Here is a 26,686-nt window from a genome sequence, read left to right as displayed (position 1 = left end):
TTGCAAAATCCCTTGCTATTTAGGCGTACAGCCCGCCACAAAAGTAATTCCTTCCCTATGCGCTCTAATTCCATTACTTCGGGTCCTTGTCATTTGCGGTTGTGAGAACGCCTAGACAGATGCAACCCAATTTACACGTAACTTTCCTTGGCAGTGACAGCAGTTGGTAGCACTGAATCAAGTCTGTATGTAAGTAAAATTGTGAGTAGATGACGCACGAAACGCGGGTGGTACGCGCTAAAATCGGGTAGAATGACAACCTTACTCTGATCGTTTGTTTGTTCACCCTGTATGCTCAAAGTTTTCTCTATCCTAAACCAGTGTGTAAATTAAAGAACAATTTATAGAGATATTTAGAGGATAAAGTGTACATCCGGGAAAATTAACGTTGTAAAACTTATGGGAGGCATCCATTTCTACAGAGGAAAATTTAAGGTACAAAGTAAATGATTGAAAACCATTGTGCTTCCATCTTGTTTATATGGAACTCTCTTAGCCCTTTTACAAATAAAAGGGACAGGTTTATTTGCTTACAAAGTGGCCACACACATGAGTAATGTTCAAGCTATAAATTAAGATTTTAAGGCGAAAATCCACAATACATAGAACTCACAAGTCCATTTGTATTATATACCCGGTATATACCCGGTGAACGAATTATCTACACATATTGACAAGGAAATACTGTAATTAGCACAAAGTACAAAAGAGTATTAACAGAAACGTTCCGATTATATTTCACTCTTGTACTACATATAGATGCTTTTTCATTCGCTTTTCGATCATAATACACGTTTACATTTCTTTTGCGCAGATCTAGTACTTGAATTTTATCAACCTCTTTCAATGATTACCATATCACTCCAACTTCTACAAAACACTCAATTCTGCCTCAAAACAATATACGTCAAAAGCATATGTTAATTGTTTCATCATTCTCGAAGCTAAAATTTATTGGTTTATGTAAGAATTCCCACCCCACACTTTTATTTACGGTCTAGACTAAATAAGACTTTTTGATCCATAAATTTCTCATACTAGCTTGATGATATCTTCATTCTAGTGATGAGCAAATGAAAGACTAAGACCAAGACCCGGGTGGTCTTGGTCTTGGTCTTGCACATCCAGTCTTGGTCTTGGTATTGCACTGGAACCTTTGGTCTTGGTCTTGGTCTTAGTCTTGCGTACCCAGTCTTGGTCTTGGTCTTGGTCTTACTGCAAGAGTCTTGCTTTTAAGAAATCTTATGCTTTTCATAGTTAAATTTTACTCTGGATAAATTCTACAATGCGGTAATATTAACGGAAATACAATATACGAGGTATGTTCCTAAATGTAACATAGTTTACCTTCGTTGTAAGTATGACGATAGTGTACAACATAGGCGATAACCTTTATTTTTTTAAATGGGTCCCCACACTTCACTACCTATGATAAATTACAACATTTCGTAATCTTTTTATATTTTTTAACAGATTCAATGCTCCACTGGTTCCCAAATTGAGGAGACGCATGAAAGAAAATCAAGACGGCACAGATTACTGAAATATCATGAATTACTATATTATTTTTACACTCCAAAGGCGTCATATATATATTCAACCAAGATTAGCTAATCTTTGTATTGAACAAACTTCCAATTAAATATTGAGATTTTATTTTACTGATTCCAATATGTACTTTATGGGACAGACACATGGACATTACGCAAAACCGATGAAAAAAATGTTGGAGGCTTTCGTAAAAAGGAGAGAATTTGCTGGGTTGAACGGAAAACGAATGAGAAGGTGTTAGAAATTGTAGCATAGTAGGGAAGAAAAGAAGAATTTTAGATGTACTTAAGAGGAGGAAAAGGAACTGCTTGGGACATTGGCTGAGGAGGAGCTTTATTATGAAAGATCATGCTAGAGGATATGGTGCAAAGAAAGAGAGGGAGGGGGCAAAGGAGACTGTAGTTGAAGGAAGGTATTAAAACAGAAAATTGCTACGTCAAGACGAAGAGACTACCTGAGGATCACCGTATATCCAAGCTTTTGAGTTGCAACAAGTGACCTGCCAATAATGGCAGAATAGCTATGATGATATGTTAGCAATATTGGCCAAAAAAGAGAGAGAAAAATTAAAATAATAACGATTATAATCAAACCTTTTTAATATTTTAGTATAATTTGAGTAAAAACTGAAAACGACTCAGCTGTCCATATCTTTTGTGTAAACTCAATTTATACAAATACTTTTGACCTATATTAGAAATACAAAAACACAGCATCAAACTCCAAGTTATATGAAATAACTGTACAAAATCACTTTCACTTGTGAATATGGGTTATTTATTGTTGTATAATGTTATATCGCTCAATCCTCGTGGGTCATATACCTAGGGTTGCCATATGCGCGTATTTTGTACGGACTGTTTGTATTTTTGGGTTCCTGTCCGTGTCCGTATCGTACAAAGCATGAAATAGGAAAATGTCCGTATTTGACAGCTTTTGGAGCTGCCCGAAATTTTCCGAGTCGGAAATCACTAAAATCTCAGGCGAAAAGAAATGTGTTTTCATCATATAAATCATATTTTAGTTACTATTAATAAAGTAGGTAATGTTTTTAAAAAGTGTCTCATTTTCCCATTCCAGGGTTCTTTCGGTTAGATTTGATATACCTAGGTACGTAATCTAATGGCATGATTTATTATATTCGTGTTAATGAAAAAATATAAAACATAATTTCCAATAGTGTTTTAATAATTACAGTAAATAATTGTGATAACCTATAAGGGTGATTTTTAGGTAAGAAATTTCAAAATATTTATTCTTTGAGCACCTTGTCTTTGATGGATCGTCATTTTTAGGCTTGTTCGTATTTTGGATCAAAAAATTATGGCAACCTTACGTATACCTGAGGAGACTAAAAGTTATTCAACGTATAAGCACTCGCCCATGAAATCAAACTTACGGTCACATACACAAGTTTTTGTCAATGTCATGAAAATGTTAATTCGATATTAATTTTTTGAGCACACATTAAAAATTTCTAACGGATATTTGATCGTTGAAGCCAAGGCCATACCCATGTAGTCGGCACCTATGGTGTACGGATTACCGATGTTCAATACTACATTTCTCTTTACGAGGAAACGGTCTTAAGTGTAAACAACCGATTTGGCTGGGGTCGGGATATGTGTTACGGGAGACCAAAGTAGGAGACACGTATTTTGGCGTTTGGAGTTTGCAGAAATTTTCGAAATACGGGGCCGCAAAGTGGCCCTACATGCCATAACTAGGAAGCGAATGGTGTTACTGGTGCAGAATGTTGGCCTGGGTTGGAATATGTTATAATATATTCAAAGGTATGAGACTTGTGTTTGTTGTTAGGTCCCACAAAAACGAATGTCGAATGTACAGGGTCCGATATTGGTAGATTTTCAATAAGGCCATGAAGTTGGCGTATGTGGTACCCATGCAATTCTGAACAGATGTTCAGCTGGAACGAGCCTTCGAGGGGGATCTGCTGACCACGAGGGTGTCAACGGAGCAAAAGAATGTTTGCGTTTTTCGCTTGTATTTCTATGGCTACGATATGTGGAAACCGGGCGGAACACTTTTGTGCAAGAGAGTGAACATTAATATTTAATCGATACGGCGTGTGCTGTCAGGAAACCAGTGGCGGAAGTAAAGTTTGCCGCCCTGTCAGGTTTTGTCGAAAGATAAACTACATGTCTTCGACTTTGGCTTACAATAGCCATATCCGGATCCCAGCCAAACCGGTTGTGTACAAGTAACGTCATTCGCTTCCTAGATACAACATGTAGGGCCACTTTGGGGCCCCGTATTTCGGAAATTTCTGCGTATGGGCCCAAACGCCAAAATACGTGTCTCCTACTTTGGTCTCCCGTAACACATATCCGGACCCCAGCCAAATCGGTTGTGTACAAGTAAAGTCATTCGCTTCCTAGTTATAGCATGTAGGGCCATTTTGGGGCCCCGTATTTCGGAAATTTCTGCGTATGGGCCCAAACGCCAAAATACGTGTCTCCTACTTTGGTCTTCCGTAACACATATCCGGACCCCAGCCAAATTGGTTGTGTACAAGTAAAGTCATTCGCTTCCTAGTTTTAGCATGTTGGGCCACTTTGGGGCCCTGTATTTCCGAAATTCCTGCGTATGGGCTCAAACGTCAAAATACGTGTCTCCTACTTTGGTCTCCCGTAACACATATCCGGACCCCAGCCAAATCGGTTGTGTACAAGTAACGTCATTCGCCTCCTAGTTATAGCATGTAGGGCCACTTTGGGGCCCCGTATTTCGGAAATTTCTGCGTATGGGCCCAAACGTCAAAATACGTGTCTCCTACTTTGGTCTCCCGTAACACATATCCCGACCCCAGCCAAATCGGTTGTGTACAATTAACGTCATTCGCTTCCTAGTTATAGCATGTAGGGCCACTTTGGGGCCCCGTATTTCGGAAATTTCTGCATATGGGCCCAAACGTCAAAATACGTGTCTCCTACTTTGCTCTCCCGTAACACATATCCCGACCCCAGCCAAATCGGTTGTTTACACTTAAGACCGTTTCCTCGTTAGTTTTAGGAGAGCACCACTAATATGTTTTGAAATGATGTAATATCTAGTTTAACGTACCACGATTTTGCACCGAAGCTAAGGGAGATGGTGATGATGAGAAATGAATGAAATGGTGGAATGAAGAAAGTAGGAGGAAACGGGAAAACCCCGAGAAAACCTACGCACACGGTCTCTATCCACCAAAAAAGTTCTCATGGTGCAAGCTGGGGTCGAACCAGGAACACCAGCACCGGAGGTGAACGCTCTACCACTGAGTCGGTACTTGTGCAAGACTCTTGCGCAAGAGGCTTGGTCTTGGTCTTGGTCTTGCATGCAAGACTCTTGCAAAAACTGTAAGACCAAGACTCTTGCGCTCATCACTACTCCATTCGAACTCCTGATTGGCTAAACTCATTCCCCTTAAGGAAAGTCTACTGCGTTTTCAAAACTTGCTTCCGGGAGTAACCGACAGAAAATTGATAAAAGGGAATACTTTTAATTTTAAGGGGATCTAAAGGGAGAAGAAGAATTTTCCCATGTTATTTAATTGGGTAATTTTTTGGACCTATAATCTCATGTTTTAGGTGATTTTAATCAGAATAGAAAATTGACATTCGGCATGCTTGTACGTGTTTGTTAGTATTACCTAATTAAATAAGTAAAAACAAAAATTTCCAAATTTAGAATGGTTTTGTGAGGAACTGAAAAATCCCATGTTATTTATATGGGACACCGTTTACACTCCAAAATTATTGGGTACTTCCTGAAGGGCTGACATGATTGTAGCTTTTCGGGACTAATTGACAGAAAAATTGCCAAAAGAGAATATTTTTAATTTTTAGGGGGTTTAAAGAGGAGATGAAGCAATTCCCCATATTATTTAAATGGGTTTACTTTGGACCTATAATCTATATTTTAAGTACTTGGAATTGGAATTCAAACGAGAAATTCGGTATGCTTGTACGTTTTCGTTATTGTTACCTAAGTAAATCAGTAAAAATAAAAATTTCCAACTTTAGAGTGGTTTTATGTGAATTGAAAAATCTTTCCCATGTTATTTATATGGGACGTCTTCTACACCTTAAAATGTTTAGGCACATTCGGCAGGATTTGAATGATGAAATTTGGCATGATTGTAGCCTTCCAGGACTAACCTACAGAAAAATTGCCAAAAGTGAATATTTTTATTTTTTAAGGGATCTAAAGGGAGGATGAAGAAATTCCCATGTTATTTAAAAGGGCGTTTTCTTGGGATACAAAATCTTATCTTTTAAATAGTTGAAATAGTAAAAGAAACTTGAAATTCGGTAGAATTGTGGGCTTAAGAGGTGCGAGGCCGTAGGTCGAGCAAATGCGGGGGTGTAGGGGCGAATTCCCAGCGGGGAAAATTCAGCAAATATGAAGAGCTAATGCACGAAATTCACTATAAATGCAAAGGGTGATACGTAAGAGATGCGAGGCCATAGGCCGAGTAAACGCGGAGGTATGGGGGCCGAGCCCCCAGCTAGCCAAAGGCTAGTTTGTAAATAAAGAGCTTTAAAAAAATGAATTGTTTCAACTGCGCTATATCGATTGCACATAGCTTGTGAGTTCTTTTTTTTAAATCAATAAATGAGTAGCAGCACGAAAAGCTCTTATATTATCTTACCAATAGACCTACATGTTAATTGCTTTACTGGCTTTATACATATTTTTTTGAGAAGTGATTGTACTCTTTGCCTGTTCTCTTCCAATATTGAATGGATGAATGTATTATAAAAAACTGGCATACAAAGGAATTTTAAAAATATTTATAAAGTGATATTTCGCACCCCGCCTTTTATGAGGGCACACGCCCTTTACAGGTTCTTTACCAACAGCCACTATATGAATTTACTAAACAGAACTGATTATACAGAAGAACAACTAAAACCTTTAATGTTACGCAGGGCGCTCTATGCCCAGAGCGCACTGTACCCTTCACGGGTTCTTTATCAACAGTAACAGTATGTATTCATCGTAAAGAACTGTGCTATACATAAGAATAAATAAAACTGTTTATCTTTGATGTGGATTCGTAAGGGCGCCTTATGTAAAGAGCACAGTGCATTTATCACGAGTTCTTTACAAATAACAACTGTAAGAATTCAGTATGAAAAAAAAAACTTGTACCTTTATTTAGAATAGCTATGATGTTTCGGAGGGCGCACCATGACATGTCCCGGTGTTCCGGTGGACCAGCATGGGCCTGAGCAACACCCGAAAGAGCATCGTTGGGGTGACGAAAATCCTATGGCAATCACAGTAAGACAACGATTTTTTGTAAATATTTGGGTGGGGATTATCTGTGATCAGATCATTGGTCTCTTTTTTCTGTCCCAGCGTTTGACCGGTAAATACAGGGAGTCCATAAAATCCTGCAGGAAAGTAAAACTCTATAACTTGGAAACCGTTACGTTTAAGTGTATAAATTTTTGGGTTTGGAAGAAGGGAAGTTTAAAGTTTTGTTCTGGCCACAATGCTCGATGACGTTTGAGCTGGTAATCATATGACTTAAGATGGCGTCTATTAAAGAAAAGGCACAATGTGTTTTGAGGTTTGCGGAATTAAAATCTTGCGTTTCAGTGCGGAGAAAGTTCCAAACAACGTATGGGAAAACACACCTAGCAGAAAAGTATCAAGAGGTGGTACGAGAAGTTCAAAGAAACGGGAAGTGTCAGATTTACCACGCAGTGGAAGGCCAGGAACGAGTGACTATGTGATTCACACGTTGCAGGACAGCGTAGCCAGGAGTCCAATGAATTCGCTTAAACGTAGGTCATTGGAACTGGGAATGCCGAAGTCAAAGTTACGCAAGATCGTACGCAAGAATTTGAAGGTCCGGCCCTAAGTTAAAATTTGTGGACGAGCTGATAGATGAAGACTGTGACATGAGAATGGTATTCTGTGAGTCAATGCTTACCCGCTTACAAGAAGATGGTGACCTTCTGTCTCGATTTCTGTTTTCAGATGAAGCCACATTTCATGTGTCGGGAAAAGTGAACAGGCACAACTGCCGAATTTGGGGGGTGAATTCGAGGAGCACAAGCAGGGTAGTCCCAAAGTCAATATATGGTGTGCTGTTTCAATGGACCACATTATCGGCCCTTTTTTCTTCGAGGAAGAAACGGTAAATTGTAACAATTATCTGAACATGCTATAGACATTTCTTTTGTCAGAACTTACTAGGTTAGGCATCCTTAATGAGGTCCACATGCAACAGGATGGGACACCGCCGCTATGCCCTTCAAGTTCGACAGTTTCTTAACGAAGAATTTAAGGAGAGATGGATTGGCCTAAGAGGACCCACACCTTGGCCTGCAAGATTACCAGATTTGTCGCCTTGTGATTACTGGCTGTGGGGACACTGAAGACCAAGGTGTATGCGCAGAAGCCAGATAATCTTCACGATCTCAGGAACAAAATAACTGATGTGATTTTGAACATTCCAGACGAGCACCGCCAACATGCAATTCTTGGTTTCCCTTAAAAAAAAAAAAAACTGCAAGCGTGTTTGAACATGAATGGTGCACAATTGGAGGTTTGGCGATGAACCTTAACTAGCTGAAACAAAAGTTTGAACCTTTCTGTAAGTACACCAAAAAGTATTTGTTAATACATTACGCAATTTCCAAGTTATGGAGTTTTACTTTCCTGCAGGACTTTATGGACTCCCTGTATTATTTGCATTTCCTGCGTCATGAATTAGCAGTACTACTGTAAGATGTGACTCTTCAAACTCGGGCCTCCATCTACTTCCAGCACGACGGAGCTCCATCTCATGCAACACAAACTGTATGTCAATATCTTGACTCCAAATTTCCTCATCGGTCGATGGGTCGCGAAGAACGGAGGTCGATTATTCACTGGCCGCCCCGCTCCCCAGGTCTTACAACCTTTGGATTTTTGCTTGTGGAGGTGGTAGAAAGACGTTGTATACAGACGAAAGGCAAGCTCACGGGAAGAGTCAATTTATATCATTCTAAAGGCATTCAACAACGTCAAAGAGCGCCGAGAAGACATCTATCAGGCAACACTGCATGTACTGAGGCGCAGGGCAAAGTGCTTTGAGAAGGATAGTTATATGTTTGAACATTTGCTGCACGCGCAAAATAATTACGTTGAAGGTTGGCGCTGTAGGGTTACGTCCATACCTGTATGCATTAGAAGTAATTATTGTTTATGTATTAGAAATAATTATTTATGGTTTCAACAACCCTATTGCAATGGACATTCTGGTGTAGTATGTTGTATGAAGACTTGAATTCAAGTTTCACTGCCATCTGTTGTTCAGAACTGTAATTAGTGTTCCTGCATAGAAATGTAGAGCTCTCGTATGTTAGGGAATAGTATTGTGTCTCCAATTTTGTATAAAAATACTTGTTTGTTAATATTCATAACCATTGTCATAAATGGAAAGTTGGAACATTGTTATGTTATTACGGTAGAGTAAGGTGTTAGGAAGAACGCGTTTTTTAAGGCTTCTAATCAAGCTAAAAACTTGACACCTTACCTTGATCTTTGGCATACAGTATCAGTTTCGCCTAATCAAATGCTCTCCTATAGCGACCAGTAGCGTAGAGTGCTATGAGACACTGAGACATTGTCTACCCTTTCAAATTAAAAGAACATAGTTTTAGAATTTCTTAATTAATAAGAAGCAATATACATTTCATGTTGTAGAAAAATATAGAAATAATAGGGTCCGTGATAGCTTGGTTAATAGCAATAGTGGTAGAATCAAATGTGTTAATAATTTTATTTTTTCAAAACTGGGGTATTAAAAGTTCTGTCTCCGTCAAACAGGCCACAGAGAGACATCAAGAAATCTGTCTCAACGCGGCTGAACAAGTCAGTGGAGCTCCTACTTGAAAGTGGCGCGCTCATGTGGCTGTGTGGGGTTCTCGCTCGCTGAAAAAAACCTGGCAATGAGACATATTTCAGCTGCAGTGATACCACACTCAGCGTAATTGTGCTATTATAAATCCAACACACTTTTTCCTCTTCTTTTTAGATATTCAATCATAATTCAAAGAAAATTTCAAGAAATGGAAGAAAAAAACTAAATTAATAACTACCGGAACAATTCCTGAAAGTTTTATGAATACCAGTAATTCATATAAATCTTCCATGATCTAGATTCTGCTTCTGTTTAATCGCAATATCAGAGTGTGTCAACACTGCGAAAGGCAAAAGCGAGCGCAAGATGTTTTATAGTCTGCTGTTCTGTTGTTGTTTTTAAAATCGTTGGCTAACTTTGTGTGAATTTGGATATGTGTGTTAATTAATTATGTATTATTTGCAAACTGAATGATTAGATATAGATTTATTGCACCAGGTGTTATTAAATAGCATGCTAAACTGTTGTATGAAAATTAGTATCAAGTTTAAAAAATAGCCAATTTCTGAACTTACTTTTTGAATCAAAGATCACACTTTACATAGACTAAGCAAGTAACAAGATTATACATAGGAAGTAAATTATTAATTCAATTTAACGTATCCAATGTACTGTATATACTGAGATTCTTCAGAATGAATTAATATCAGTATGCTTGTTTGATATAATCGTTAAGGCCTTTTTGATGAAAATTAAGTCTCCATGTTATATACGTAGTGCAACCTCACAAAAATCAGTTTGTATCGAAATTTGTCAGGAGTTGCATATTCCTTTCCAACACTGAGGCTGTATGAGACATGGCCCTACAAATTAATCTTGGTTCCGAACTCGAGAAGAAATAATATATACCAGGCACGCACCCAATTTTTTTGTTGGGAGGGCCGAGGGCATGGGTGGAGCTATGGGAGCATGGAACCATTGCCCCCTATCTTTTTGACAAAAAATAAATAAAATAAAATGCCACCTATAGCCTAACTCCCCATTTGTCTAGAAAGTGTTCCACAGGTCCGAGACTGACCAAAAGGTCTGCCCCAGCAGACAATTCCTAACTGGAGGGGTCCAGGGTTTGGGGGGGGGATCCAAGCCACTACGTCTATGTAGTATTGAACGGATATTATTCTGCACTCGACAGGACAAGTAACTATAAAGTACTTTCATCTATATTTTCAGAAAAAAATATGGAACTACATTGTTTTTATAAGATAAATAGTACAGATGATATGTAAGATCAAATTTTCATGCTCCATCAATCATTTCTCTACTAAACAAGTATAGTTTTATTAAGAAAGTGAATAAAAGTATATTGACTTAAGAAGTTTTGGGGATGTCGGAACCCGGTTGACTCCTCCCCCCTTCCGTGGGTGCGCCTGTGCTGTCTACCCATTGCGAAAGTAAACGCTACGCTACTGATAGCGACAGTGTTTCCACTCAAGAACAGTGCAAAATTGTTTAAAAAATGAATTTAATAGGGAAATTTGAAAATTTTCCCTCCGTTACTTCCCTCTTGTACGAAATACTGGGACAATTTGTATACCATCTGCAAGCCTGTTTCATTAGCTTTCAAACGAGGTATAATACATAACACAACCCCAACCACAGGATGTGTTTGGATATTTCAAACGAAAATCGGCAAGTGCAAGAGCCAAAAAAGTTACCCCCACCCCTATCTCCGGACCTTATGTTCATATAAGAATTTTTGCTTAGAATGATCTCCCCTATGACCTCCCAAAATCTTTGACTTTCCTCGCCGGTTTATATATATATGTTGAGTTGATTTTGAGTTTAACGTCCAGTTCAGCAGCGAGGCTATATGAGCGTGGACCTACTGATTAACGTGGAATCCGAACCACATGAGCTCCCGCCGGGAATCGAACCCGGGTCTCCCACGCTAAAGGCGCGTACATTCGCACCAATTCGGACGAACAATCCCAGCAGGTTGGGATCGTTCGCATTCGCATCTTTGCGTCGGTTTTCGCAATTCGCAGGTCGCAACTAGTCGAGGCACTCCAATTTATTTACACGTGCTGGGAAATTCGCATTCGCATTCGGATCCAATGGAGGTGCGGCCTAAGGGAGGAAAGGGGAGGGGTAATTTTACAAATTTCGAGTGTCTTTGATTAAAAAATTAATAAACGTTATGTAGAAGAACATTGTTATCTTTGTGTAACAGATGTAAGCTGAACCAAGTTCGAATTATTGCCGTATTATTGTGTGCCCAGTGTTGCCAACTGTGACATTACACTTAAAGAAAATTCGCTTACTTCAAAAGGCTGTAACTAATTCGGAAGCATTGATCGATAATGAAATTTGGAGTGTTTATTATTCATGTAAAAGAAACGATCCGTCAAAATTCCAGAGTTTTTAAAAAATGAGTTTTTCGAGACATGGCTCCCAGAAATTATTGTTTTTGAGAATTGGATGATTTCCCAATTTTTTTCAAGAAAACGATTGCTCAAGGAAGTGATACCTTTTTTCGTTTTGTTTTGGAAAGGATGGTAGCTAGATCGTTCAAACTGTGGAAACAGCATTTTGAAATTCGAATCGGAAGTGTGCGAAAAAAAATCCAATCATCGACTTTTCGGATAAATTGATGTTCATTTGTTAATTAATTTTAAAAGAGATATATGTATAGTATGCGGAAACCGAACTATAATAAATATAGTTTTATTACATACAGGGGTAAAAGTGGACCTGAAAAGGTAGGGGGACGGCAGATAACGGCATGACATCACGCCGTCCCCTTGCCTATCTTTGCCCATTGTAACATTTTAGGAATTGGGGGACGCCTTACATATTTTTTCGAGGTGTGGGGACGACGTTCACCCGCGTTCCCCCTCTCTTTTACCCCTGATTACATACATATGTAGGTACGTACCAGAACAAAAATTATAGCTGTACGAGTCTCCACAAATGAATGATGGGACTCCCATTTAACCGTTTTCCGTGCTGATTTCAGTTCAGAATTTGTACTTGTCATCTTTGATGACCAATTATTTGGTGGGAAAACTTTTTCGACAAAACGAAAAAAAATATGGTCCCTTAAAAGTAGGTCTACTTATAGTTTGCATTCAGGGGTGTGTAGTGCATATTACCGTTGTTACCGGCGGTAACGGTAAAAAAATATGAGTTTTTAGTTGTTTTCATATGTCTAAATTTCATCAACATTGGAAGATGTGTACATATTTTCCTTTTTTATTTTTTTTTTTTTTTAAGTTCGGTCGGCCTATGCCGCATTTACACTGCCAGCGCCAAATAGAAACATACTGTTGTTGATACCGTAGATTTCAGAGGTAACGCGAGCCCCGATAGCGGTCATTCACTCCAGAAGCACCTTTCAGCGTGCCAGCCAGAAGCATCCTGCGCGCTCGTATTTGGATGTTCGGAATGGTCCTTATGTTACCGTTTGGCTGAGTGGAACAGAAAAAATAGGAACGTTCCCTGTCAAAACAAGAAGAATCTAGAATATCATCAGCATGTTTATTCTACTCGCTCTTCTCTCGCTATAGAAGATCGAGCTGTCAGTGTGATTCAACTATACTGTTTCGTTTGCTTCCTAATCCAAGTATGGAAACCTGGCTGTAATTTCCGTATTCTTAAAGTTATTTCATTGTCTTAACAGTATACAATTTCATAGTAATGATAATTAGAGATAAGTAAATATGTTTCCCGGCGCTCCTAATTCGAATACTTATTATTATTTAGGATTTATGCTAGTTAAGTTGAAAATATTTTGTTTTTAATTGAGTATAGAAGATTTTCGATTCAGCAAATTTCCAGCTCTAGCCTCTAGCTTAGTAGTTGAATTTGAACTTTGATGCAGTTGGATGTGTTGCAAAAGAACTGTGCAATCGTCTTCATCATACCGTAGTTTGACTGTCTTTTTTTTTTTTTTTTTTTTTTAACTGACTAGTTTTCAATACGGAAAACTTTTTCCTCAAACATACGATGGAGCTTCGGTTATGGTTGATGAGGTAGGAACCATCAGGTCTTGTTAAACAAAGATATACAGAAGTCATTAGGCTTAATTTAGTGTTAGAAAAGTCCGTTGACTGTACAAAAAGGTGTTTTTTCTGAAACTATGTCGTGACTTCCTTCTTTTTTCTCAGCCTTCAAAAAGAACAAATGCTTTGGACTTATAGTCTCAGGCCTGTATCCAGGGGGTGTTTAGGGGGGCGGTTCCCCCTAAATTTTTGCTGACCCCTAAAATTTTCACGGTAGGCTTGCAAATGAACTATAATATGGTGATGAACTATAATAAGGTTGGATCGGCCCCCCTAACTTCAGCCGGCCTCCCTACACTCTTGGGCTGGCTACGGCCTGTGTAGTCAACAAAAGTATCCCAACAGCCTCAAACACAAGGTGGAACTATAGAAGTAGAATAAATGATGTGCTGTATAGCTTTAAAAATGAACTGTTAGGACTCTTTGATTCCATGATGAAAATATCGACGAATGAGATTCTCAAACCAGAGTTCGTGCAGCAAAATTCTACCAAACTCTTCAAAGTTTTGACTTCAATTTTTTACTTGAACTGTTTTATGTTATAGGATCAAGATAAGAAATCTTGTTCAATATCTTACAGAAGGAAATTCATGATGTAAGTTTTTGCAGTAAAGAAATAGATAACTTTGAAGAATATCTAAGATCATTGAGAGACGGTTTCGATATATTTAGTAAAAAACGGAAGAACCTGAAGAACCAAGGTAAATGAAGTGGGATTTGACCGCCCCCCCTAAAAAATCGTTGCCAATGCCTGTAGTCTGAAATTATTGATATGCTAAAATAAAAATGACTAGATTTTCTGATATTGAAAAACTACAGTTACTTGTAATATCAACAACCAGTAACAATCGTGAAAGTGTCACGCCATGCCACTGTTTGCATTAAAAAGTTTGAATAAGATCGGAGATGATTATTCCATAGATCAACATATCCTAACGGTACCTACGATTATTGTGCACTTTTATTTATTTAGTTTTGCCTGAGTTGAAATGGAAGTTCCCTAACATATTTTCTGACAAGCATATATTGGGTTCTGTAATTCAGATTTCATTCGGAACTAGAGAAACACTTCTCTTGAGGCTCGAAGCGACGCGCTATGGGTGGAAACGTGAATCTATGGTAAAAAGTAGGAGCTTAATTTAGTGGAATTATCATGATGTAACCGGTATTGTTAGTGTTGCCACGAGACGAGACGAGACGAGACTTCAGACTGTCTCGTCTCGTCTCGTGAAAAGCATGTCTCGTCTCGTGTCTCGTCTCGAAAAAATGTGCTCGTCCCGTCTCGTGTCTCGTCTCGAGAGGTTCTGTCCCGTTCCGTCTCGTCTCGTCTCGTTTGTCTCGTTTTGTCTCGTCTTGTCTCGTAAAAAATATAGCAGCATACCACGGGAACGAAAGTAAAATGTAGCAGGCTGCATCATGCTAAGCAAGATACAACTAAGTTACAAGTATTACCCAGAACACACAAGACAAGAAATGTTACGGTAGCTACACCGTGAAGCCTTCACCTCTAGTGTATGTGGTAGTCGGTTCGATCTCGGTTAGTGCCGGTGAGCTTTGTGATGGACAAACATCGAATGTGTGTGGGGACCGCGGTGGCTCAGTGGTAGAGCATTCACCTCTGGTGCTTGGGGTCTCGGGTTCGATCCCAGCCCCGCCAAGTGAACTTTGTGGTGGACAAACACCTTGTGCGTGGGTTTTCTCGGAGTTCTCCCGTTTCCTCCCACTTTCCTCATTCCACCATTTCATTCATTACTCATCATCACTGTCTCCTTTAGCCTAACCGGCATAACCGTGGGACATAAAACTCAAAGATTTCATTTCATTTTTTCGAATGTGTGTTTTCTCGAAGTTGTCTAGTATCCTACCACTTTCTTCATTCTACTAATTTTCCCATGATCATCCATTCGGCCAAAGTTGCCTAAAGGTCTTAAAAATAAATTCAAATAAGCTCACAAGGCAAGGAGAAATAGTTTACAAGATAATATATCTCTGCTGTTAGTTGTCTGAGGCTTCTCGACCCTGACTTTCTTTCTTTTTTTTTTTTTTCACATTCTGAAACATTGAAATTTGTTTCACCAGTTTCAATACACGAATATACAGCAAATTGCTCACAGGTACGTCGAAGATGAAGACACTAATGTCAGATAATGTTTACACGACAAGCAAAGTTCGATGTAAAGTTGTCACCATCCCCGACACTATCGTATACTATCAGCCCACTTGCTTTATAGTGTCTGACAGTGATTTATTTGTGGATTTTGTAGAAGGGGGGAATATTTATGAAAGATTGTGTTTCGTATAACAGAACAACTATAAAGTCAGGTTGGGACAACGTTATTAAACCTATATATTTTGAAATTATGGTATTAGTTTCATTAGCCAGTTTCCAAGTTCATAATTTTTTTCATTAAAAAAACAATTTTATGATAAATATTGGTAGGGACGTTAGATAAAATTTGGTTAGGTAGATGAGATCAAATTCGTTACTTGCCTTGCTACTTTTCATCCTACTGCTGAGGACAAGTGTGCAGCATCCAGCAAAAGCCCTATACTTACATTGCAACCTGCATAACTTGTCATAACAAGTGTCACACTCCTACGTAAAACTGTTTTGTTATGACAAGTAATTCATTAGTCCATTCTTATTAGGTATTTGAAGACGAAATTCATTGCCCGAACAATAAATACTACAAAAGTTAAGAGTTTACTTTTTGCATAACAGTGATAAGTGCACATACACTTGAATCTAATTTTATTAAATAGAAGGGGACAGACGTGCTAAATTTCATTCTTCATACCATAAATAAGTTTTAGTACCAGTAGAATTAATAGTAGTCACACCGTACCTCACTTTAGAATAGTGAAGCAATAGGAGATTGGTTTAAATCGGACACCGTCTTTTTTCCAGTTTATTTGTCGGTAGCTGCATGAAAATTTTATTTTATTTTATTTTATTTTAATTTCCATTACTTCTTTGTCGCCATATAACATTCTTGCAGACAATTCTTCTGACCACTTGGATTGTAGCAAAACCTCGACCCCACTGAACGTTTCGTTAGGAAAGCAAGACCTATGTTATCTGCTAGACCCTGACAGAATTGCAATCTGTTTTGCTGGTACTTCTTAAGAGACCTGTCTAAGGGTTTTGCAAGTGGGACTCCACAAAACTGACCAGTTTCTTCAGTAATTCTTCCATGAACATGCCATTCTTTTCTTGCAACGCTTCCAGTACACGTACAGTTGTTTCAATTTTGCTTATTGCCTGTACAGTGCAAGAGATGCTGACCTTTCTTGTAGAAGCAGGCTAAGGACATCTAGAGGTTCCAGCACATCTCGGATCATGGACATTTCATAAACAAAATTCCACTTAGTGAAATTTTGTAGGCCCAAAAATATTGCACGCTGCTCAAAACTTCTCTGCAAATTTGTAGAAGCTTCTCGAAAGTGTTCCACTAGCTCAGGGTAGGACTTCCACAATGCTTCTACTGAACGAAATGAACAGCCTCACCACGTACATCAAAAACTTTAGTAATACGTATTATAGAAGCGAATACTTAGTTCTCCTGATATTAGTTCGATTTCTCGTGTTCTACGGGGATATTGAGTAAACACCGTATAATCGTTCTACAAAGTTTTGAAAATGAACCATATCTGAAACCGTATTAACAGCGTTGTGAACAACCGGTCCCATCTTCTGACTCATGTAGTAAAACCAGGGGTGTCATTTAGGGGCAACTGCCCCCCCTGAGTTTGAGGTTTATATAGATTTTATCAATAGAATAGTAGAAAATCAGTGAAAAACGCAAAATTTTACTTATATCAAGGGAAATCTGAAATGACGCTCCTGAGTAAAACACGAGTAAATTGGTGTCTAATTCTCGCTGCAGTAAAGAGACAGCATCATTTATTCCGCCTTGCATGTTACTGGCGCTCTCAGACAAACTGCCATAAGTCTTTCCCGTAATATCGTTTTGGAAAGATTCATACGGGTTCACATAATCACGGAATCACAAACTTCTCTGCCTATATTGCCTATAACTCAAATAATCCTAAAATTATATAGATACATACGTGATTAACTACAGTACGGATATACACAATGAGAACTGGTTTATGAGACACAGTGGAGGATTCATCCACCATTAGCTCGAAGGGTTCAACGGAACGCGCAAGGTATTCGGACAGTTTGCCTTCATTTCTGTAGCTAAAAATCAATAATATTTGCACATGTAACATAGCAGTAAAGAACTTGTCCGAGGTCCATTAAATTTATTTCTTGTAATTTAATAAGATGTGGGAGCATCGTAAACAATAGACGATTTTGAACAATAACGTAGGCAGTCCTAAATATCGTAGCTGTGTTTTTAACACGAATTTCATTCACAATTTTCCACCTGTCTTCTGCATTTGCCATTGAAACCTATATTTCTTCCCTATCCCTTTGTTCACATATTGACATATGAACATTTTGTGTGTGCAATAGACTTTTCGTAGTCAAAAATTTTATAAAAACGTTTCTTTGATGCTTTTGCAATAATATCGTTGCACCATACACTTTGTACATTTATTCTTCTTTCTGTATGAATACCGAAATAAAATTAAATCTTCAAGTTTTACGTCCCACGTTTATGCCGGTTCGGCTAAAGGAGACGGTGATGATGAAAAATGAACGAAATGGTGGAATGAAGAAAGTGGAAGGAAACAGAAGAACCCCGAGAAAACTCACGCACTGTATCAATACCGAGTTTACGAACGGAAGCACATATAATACACACAACGCGAATGTCATTAGTATTTTGTTCAACATTTAGCCACGTCGTTTAATTTTCCAGCTTGCAAATTGTTTTTGATCACATATTGAAGAGAACAAGCCACTGGGGCTAGAAATAACCTTACCATTATTAACACTAGGTCCCGAATCATTTTCATTTTTTCTGATGAGATATCTCTAATGTGATTTCGGAGGTTGCACTATCTTCAAAGCCTCTTACTTTGTGTGCTGGAATTACTTGCCTCATCATCAGGAGCTTTTCTTTTGTTAAAATATAGTCTAATATCAATTTCCTTTTGTTCTTTTTAACGTGCTTGTCAACGAAAAAGATACCAATTCACAACAGCTATGACTGCTCACTGATTACTGAAAACGTTTTTATTATTATTATTATTATTATTATTATTATTACTGTGCTACTCAGATTAAGAATGATAAGTAGTGATGCCAGTTGAAAGAATTTTTCCTCGGGAAGCAATTCTATAAACAAGACCAACACAGCTCGCCTTAGAAAGGGGAAAAATATCTTCCCAGGCTGGGAAGACTGAATTAAATCTAGAGACAGGGAAGTCAAACTTAGAAGGGGGGAAATTCCCAGGCTTCCCCGGCTACAAATAAATCCCTGGTGTCTGTATATATATATATATATATATATATATATATATATATATATATATATATATATATATATATATATATATATATATATATATATATATATACAGAGAGAGAGAGAGATGGAAAGATATATAGATAAATAGAGAGATAGATATGTGTGTATACTTTGATTTCATATATTCCAGCTTTAGGTTTCACAGTGTTAACCCATAACAATCCAAAAACTACTTTCCATTTTAGCCTGTTTAGAGTTTTTGCAATTATTTTTTTTTTTAAAAGAAAAGCTCGGAACCAAATAATTTTATTGAGTAATGGAAAGTATTTGATTGAAATTTTATATGTTACTGCACAGTAAGCTCTACTTAAAGTGCCATAGTAATGGGAGCTGAACGACACATCGGACGAAAGAATGCTTGGGGCCAGTCTTCACCTCCATGATTCAAATCTGTTCCCATAACCGCGGGGTGTGTGCTACTATGTCGTGTTTGTCCCGTTTGTGTAACAAACTCATGACAGTACACCCAGATTAGCTAGTGGCTAAAAAAAAGTTGATTTTTGGGTAGCCATTTTGGATTAAAGTTTCTTATATTGTCGTGATCTATTCGCAATCATACAACGTACATCTTCATACCAAGCCGAGCGGTGTGCGGCGATAGACCATGGCTTGAAGGCCCCGGGTTGAGTCCTGGAAGGGTCATGTGTATGGATTTTAACAACATTTGTTTTTTCGTATTGTGTCAGGGGGGGAATCGTACGGGATAAAAGGATTTCAGTCTGAAAAAAATTGGAGAGAATATCCTCCCCAGGATACTTTCATGGGAGTAAAAATATAGGATATACATTTTATAGCAGGTTTAAAAATATGGTTTGGGTATCCTATTTCTTTTCTGTTAATTATGTTCTCCAATGTTCGAATTTTGATCATTCTCATGATATTTTCTGCTTTCAACGGAGTTCCATGAATATTATACCAAATATTCTTTAAACTTATCAAGTTCGAGAGGTTTTATATGCCTGTAAGAAACGATTTCTGAAGATAATTCGGATCATAATGAATATTATTCACTAGGAAAGTGAAGTATTCCCCTCCTCTCAACATGGAAGCAGAGGGCAATTTCGCACTCTGTTCAGATCAAACATTTCCGCGTAACAAAACGAAGGTCCCCCTGTAAAACCTCTTCACCTAAAGTGTTATTATTAGTATCATAAATTTGCTGAAAGCAAACAATTTGAAGGGTTCGTCGATAATATCTTTGCTTTCTTTGTCCTTCGCCGGCCTTCTAAACGAAGAGGTGACTTTTACAACATGACTGCTGTATAATAAGCAAACGATTGGTAAAATGGTAAAATTATGTTTTTATGTGTATGTGTGTGTGTGTGTGAGTGAGAGAGAGAGAGAGAGAGAGAGAAGATACAATTTTAGTTGCAAGATGACATACTTCAGTTGCCGTTTTCGGTTCATATAGCGAAAAGAATACAGCCACCAGAGAATAAAGACAAGTGTAGTCTGTTCTGTTCTCTTCCGCCATCTCAGCCAGAACTTTCAACTACAGCCTGTAATGACTGTAGACCTTACCCAGTTTTCAAATTGAATAGATGGTAGTGGTAGTTCGGTTTCTTGACCTTGTAAAAATCTTCCCTGTCTTTGATTTTGTTTGTCATCATTCCAGCCAGAAATAAAGAAAATGAGAATTCCTCAGTTTACAGCAAGGGGAATTGGGGACAAGACATTAAGGATGATATTCCTGAAAGCTCATGTATCACGATTGTTTCATTCAATAGACAGAGGACACTTTTCTAGGAAGGCTTTTCAACATGTTTTCTCACAAAGGGGATTTTCCTTTTGCAATCTATATGACCACTGGCAATTTCAATCTTGGCCATTCCCGCCAGCGTTTTCATTTTCGAGACACGAGACGAGACGAGACATTTCACGAGACGTCCCGTCTCGTCTCGTTTTCGAGACGGGACAAGTAGTCTGTCTCGTCTCGTGTCTCGTCTAAAAGGGTTCTGTCCCGTCTCGTAAACGAGACGAGACGTGACGAGACACGAGAAATGTCTCGTCTCGTGGCAACACTAGGTATTGTTGCAAACCAAAAACCAAGGAAGCTTTTATCTCTCTTCGAGGCCCATTCCGATTTCTCACATTTTTTTTTTTCAGTATAGTAGAATACGTGTAACATTTAAAATTAATAAGAACTGAAACAATGTAAATTGGAAGATAACATTTTTTAATTTTCTCCAAGTTTGCTAATGTAAGAAACTGTACTGATACATTGTTTACCAATGTTCAATGCTATTTCGTTGTTAAGATGAAGATAAGATTTACGATAGGTGTCTATAAGCTATCATGGCCTTTGGAGTGGAAATAGAAAATGAACCGCCATTCCAACAATGTGATTTTATTAAGTTTCTTCTTTTATTAAACCAGAATTTTATTACAATTTGACTTTTATATGGCCTTCGAGTTCACCAGTTGCCATTCCAACGAACAGTAGTCTAGTAATTCTTTAACTCAAAGGAAACACGTTTTACGTTGTGAAAAGAGGTGCAACAGCGTAATCAGTAAGACATCTGCCTGGCAACTGGCGACCCCGATTCAATTCCTGGTGTGAGTGGCAACTTGGCTGCTTTAGAAGTAATAGCTCCAACAATCTAGGAAAGTGATCGTGCGAGAGGAAGGTGTTGACTACCTAAGTTTCGAAGTCTGGAACAGCTGACCGATGTATTATGCAGTAGTAGGTTTTTCATTGCCAGGACATAGCGAAAAATTTGCGCAAAGAAGAAGGGGGGGAAGAGGCACGAGATGGGTAGAATTGAATAAAACTGGTATTGTCAAAGTACGGTACTCAAATGCTCGAACAACACATACAAAATACATTGACATTCAATTATTCCTTCACTGAAACTGATCTTGGACAGGGAGTTCAACCCTTTGTATGAAGTTGGAAAGTAAAATTAAGAACTTGTTAAACGTTTAAGAAAAAATTCTCAGATTCATCCATTGTTCGTTTGAACTTTTAAGTCCTTCTTTTCAGGATCCGAGCTGAAGCTTTCTTGCTATTCTCACAATGACTTGCTTTGGATTTTGGTGTGTTTCAACAGCTCCAACTGAAAGTTCATCTGAAAGATATTTTACCATTCCGCAAGAGTAATGTGCCTCTTTTACAGGAAATTCACAGATATCAGAACACCGTAAAATGTAACTCAGATCCCTTTTACAAAAACATTAAATTCAATTCTTTATTGTTAAACTAGTGAAATTCTAGTAAGACCGATCCATTGATATGGACTAAATAATTTATGTGCGATTTTATTTGCCTATTTGTGAGATTTTAATGTTGTAAATTGAATAGTAAAAATAGAGACATTCCGTGTGAAATCAACCAATGAAATGGCAAAATCTGACCTGACGATCTTAGATTTTTGTAAAAATTGGTGCACAGCTTTATTACAGTGGGAGATGAAAAAATCCCTCTCTCCTCCTGAAAGTGTCTCCATACAGACTGTTCAAAAATGTCAAAAAACGGCATTGCTATTACAGAACATATTATGAAAGGGAGGGCTATATTTTCCTCCCTTTCACAATATTTGTATCAAATGTGTTATGAAACACAGTGACACTGCTCATAATCACTTCACACACTTTCAGCACAAACAATTAGTCAATAAATTCTTTTTCCTATTTCAATTATCCACTTCCACATATCTGTGACAGCAATTCTGAAACAAAGGAATAAAAATAACATGTATCAATGTAGCCAATATAAATTTAGAAACATCCATACTGACTAACAAGAATAATGACTTGTATTGAGTACTGTTCGGAAACGTAATACCTCTCTAAATAACTCGAAAGGTGGATAATTGTGTAAATTCAAATGAATACATCAAGAAACAAATGAAATTGAATATAAATTCCTTTGATGCTGCAGGTAAATAACTCCAGGCAAATGGTTATCGATCTGAACCCAGATAGTATATTCATACGGTCAATATCGTGCAATGCTTGGTTTATGTTGAATTTTGAATCGGATCCCATTGAGTACCCAAAATGCAACTTTGTGGTGTTTTAGTACACATATGAGACTACAATCTAAACAATTCTGAACAAATTCAGAGGGACATATCTATGCCAAATTCAAAATTCGAATCTTAATTTGAATTTTTGAAGTGTTGTTTTTTTTTAATTTTTACAGGTTTTTTCAATATACTACAACTTGTAAAGCAATCTTTAAGCTTTCCAATGGTGTTTATTTCACGTCTCTAGTGCACATATTAACCATTTTATAACAATTTTTAATAATCACTGTCACTGAAAAAATGATCACCAAAATAATGGCACTAACAAGTCTATGGAAATGACTAGATCGTATGCTATCTTTTTAACAGAAATGTGTTGGTCTGAGTGAATCATTTCTTGCATCTTTTCAACTGTTTCCGACACAATCACTATGAAGAGTCTCGCAGGGCGAACTTCATCTTCAGTGCCAAAATGTTCTGTCCTGAATTTGACAACCCAGTTCTTAACACGAGACATACACTCCCATTGTGTTTAGCATTTCATCATGGATGGTCTTTGCACACTTCTCCTGGAAGAAGAACTTGATACTAGAATAGTCATCAAGTTCTTCTTCTTCCAGGAGAAGTGTGCAAAGACCAGGGGTAAAAGTGAGGGTCGCGGGGGGACGTCGTCCTCCAACTTCCAAAAAATATTTGTGGCGTCCCCTCACTTTCTAAAGAAATTACAATGGGCGAAGATAGGTACGGAGACGGCGTGACGTCATGCGTCCCTCTACCTTTTTAGACCCACTTTTACCCCTGAGTATCAATATCATTGAAATCCATTTGTTAACCCGTTATCCTCTCTCCTCATCTGCAACGAAAATTGGTCCATTAGTCCGTCCTTTAATTTTGAGTGCAAACATAAAAACACGTAGCTTTCAAGCAAAACAAAGTTAATTGAAATTAGACAATGGGAAAGAGGCAAAGCTAAAGACTTCCCGGCACTTCCTCGTATATAATTGCTATACCATCAGCATTATATAATTACAAACTAGTTTGTTTATTTATTTGTTTGCTTTTAGGTGTGTGTTTAATATCTGGAATTTTCGAAATGCACTGTTTCATATCAAGGTGGCAATGGCATCACGCTGTATTTTTTACAAGGAGGATATTTTCATCGGCAGTTGAAGATAAAGGTAAAATTTTTTCTTTATTTTAATGGCGTCCTCTAATTTTGCTTTACTTTTTTACTAAGATACAATGTACGTAACTTCTGATATAGCACCATAAAAAAAGGCAGGGATAATATACTAAAGTGTTTAAATTATGAACTCTATACTTGAATTATTATTATCATCGTCATAATCAGTATTTTGTTATCAGTAGTATGTCACTTGGCGTAAATTGCGAAGATCCGGTACACTAGAGGCCTTTGCTAGATATTTTCTTCGTTTTACGCTAAGACTGTTTAAGATCTTCCATTAATTGCTGTCTTCATGTTCCCTAATTCAGCTATACCTCCTATCATTCCCATCAAAATATTACCATTTCTTTTCAGTGTTCAAACACACTTTGTTCTTAATTATTTACAATATTGCTTTTTCTCATATTATTTCTTCTAATACCTTTTTGTTCTAAATAGATGCGAATATTTAAAGGTCATCACTCAATATACTTTGATATGTCATTTTGTCCTACTTCAGCTCGTTATTGTTGTCTTATGTATCATTTTCCTCCATTTTATCCTAACGTTATATAAAACTCTCATCAAAATATCACATTTAGCTAAGTTTAAAGCATTCTCTGAAATATCTCTAAGTTTCTTTGAACTCTAAACTAAAACACTACATACATTGCCTTTTTTCTTTGGAAATTACCGTTGGATATTACTTTTGTACCCATGAATGTAAATGTACGAAATGCTGTACATTGATACTTCTTGATACCTAAAATAAGTATATTTTTATGTAATGTAAATTATGTTGGTTTCTCATTAAATGAGGATCTAAAGTGGGACAGTCATGTCCAACTACTAGCCAATAAGCTTAGAATTGCTTGCTTTGCTATAAACATAATTAAATCTGTAGCAAGTGAAAATATGTATTACACGAAGAGTGTATCATATCCATTAGAGTCCTACATTACATATAGAATAATATTATGGAGCAACAGTAAACATCGAAAAGAGTCCTTAGACTTACCGTTGGTGCAAAGCCAAGGGAATCGTGTAATGGAACATTTAAGTGTATGTTACATATATATACAGTATATGCATGTATATACATAACAGTTTTGATCTCTGCTAAAGCAAGCTTATACAGCATTTCTGAATTAGGTGAAAATAAGCATTTGCAATATTAGAAATAAACAGATCTTTATAGGTTACCTCATAATACATCATTATAAGGAAGATCCAATGTATATAGGGTGTAACTAAAAGGTACGGCAAAATTTCAAAGGTGCATTCCTTATGGGTAGACAAGCAAAAAATAAATAAATAAATAAAATTAATATGACCATACATCGGGAAATTGATCATTACAGAGTAACGGCCATTGAGGTGCCTGATGGTGTGAAATAGTCACATTCTGGTCGTTCCTTAACGTGACTCAATTTAAACCTCAGCCCCTAATTAAGCTAGGAAGATAATTGTGGTAGCAATGTGTTCCTAGAGGATGACGCTTTCCGCGGATTTGCATTTTATGAGTGTACCTCTAAGGGGAAGGAATGCCATTCCCAAAATCCTTATGCAAAAAACAACAAAAAGCACGTAATTACCCTCCCCCGTTCACCCATATATATATATATATATATATATATATATATATATATATATATATATATATATATGTGTGTGTGTGTGTGTGTGTGTGTGTGTGTGTGTGTTAATATAATATACAACAAAATTAAATCAGTAGAAAGTTTGAAAAAATTTAGAAATGTGGTTAAAATAATTTCTGTTTTCTCATTGTTTCTAATCCGTGAATGAATCCTCAATTAGAGGGAAGGAATTATTTATAGCTTGTAATATATGAAGACACTGTTAATTATTGTGTATTTCTAGCAATATTGCATATTTATCTCTGTGCGAAACTATAGATTGTTTTTAGATTACAGCTATGTGACATATCCGAACCGTACGTATAGTATGTATTTTTATACTGAATATATGGAAAAGAATGAAAATAAAATGCAAATACTGCATAAATTCACAGTGGAAAATTGCTAGGAAGAGTAGAAGTAATTCTCTATACCTTCGCATGTACAGTTTCTCCCAAAAGTTACTTTATGTGTGGCAATTATTCTTCATTATTATGATAAATCTTCAACTGGGAACGACTTTTATCACATTGAATACATTGAAATTCAACTCCTTAGGAAGAGGGTGGGACGAGAAATCTTATTGCATAAGCTAAGGAATTTTGTTTCAGAAACTACGATATACAGCCAAACTAAAGGAATCCACAACTGATACTGCAAGTGGTAAATTTACTATTTCTGAATTCAATAGAGATAGCGCCAGCGGAGTTGAAACCTATTCTTTTTATGGTGAATTGATATCTAAACTTTATTTCTTGCTATTTTCTAATTGCTTTTGCTGTGTTGAAATCCTGTATTACAAACGAAAGTAATAGATCTATCGCTTGCGTTTTAAGTAAAGAGTGAAAAAGCGAGAAAGACGAAGATACAACCTATGCTTGGGACGCTGAATCTATATATTTGAAGAAAAGCTCACAAACTCCTACCGTTTTTCCTCTAACGAGAGACGGACAGAGGGTCAGAATCGTTCTGAAAGACTTACCATACTTATGCATA

The 26,686-nt window shown here is 37.3% G+C and overlaps 1 protein-coding gene across 3 annotated transcripts in view; it reads left to right on the top strand.

Moving 5' to 3' along the window:
• Positions 1-26,686, top strand: part of LOC145680891 (NAD-dependent protein deacetylase sirtuin-3, mitochondrial-like) — a 287,622-nt gene that overhangs the window by 103,125 nt on the left and 157,811 nt on the right. For all 3 annotated transcript variants that reach the window (XR_014130690.1, XM_081752050.1, XM_081752049.1), the window contains exon 2: positions 23,953-24,066. Coding sequence is in view for 2 of the 3 variants with exons in the window: in XM_081752050.1 (XP_081608176.1) it covers positions 23,982-24,066 (85 nt within the window). In the remaining variant the exon portion in view is untranslated. The remainder of the gene's footprint in view (positions 1-23,952; positions 24,067-26,686) is intronic.

This window comes from Thermobia domestica, chromosome 3 (assembly GCF_964235325.1).
Source record: "Thermobia domestica chromosome 3, izTheDome1.hap1.1, whole genome shotgun sequence".
NCBI lineage: Eukaryota > Metazoa > Arthropoda > Insecta > Zygentoma > Lepismatidae > Thermobia > Thermobia domestica.
The sequence above is the reverse complement of the archived record's forward strand: the minus strand, read 5'-3'. Positions and strand labels throughout refer to the sequence as shown.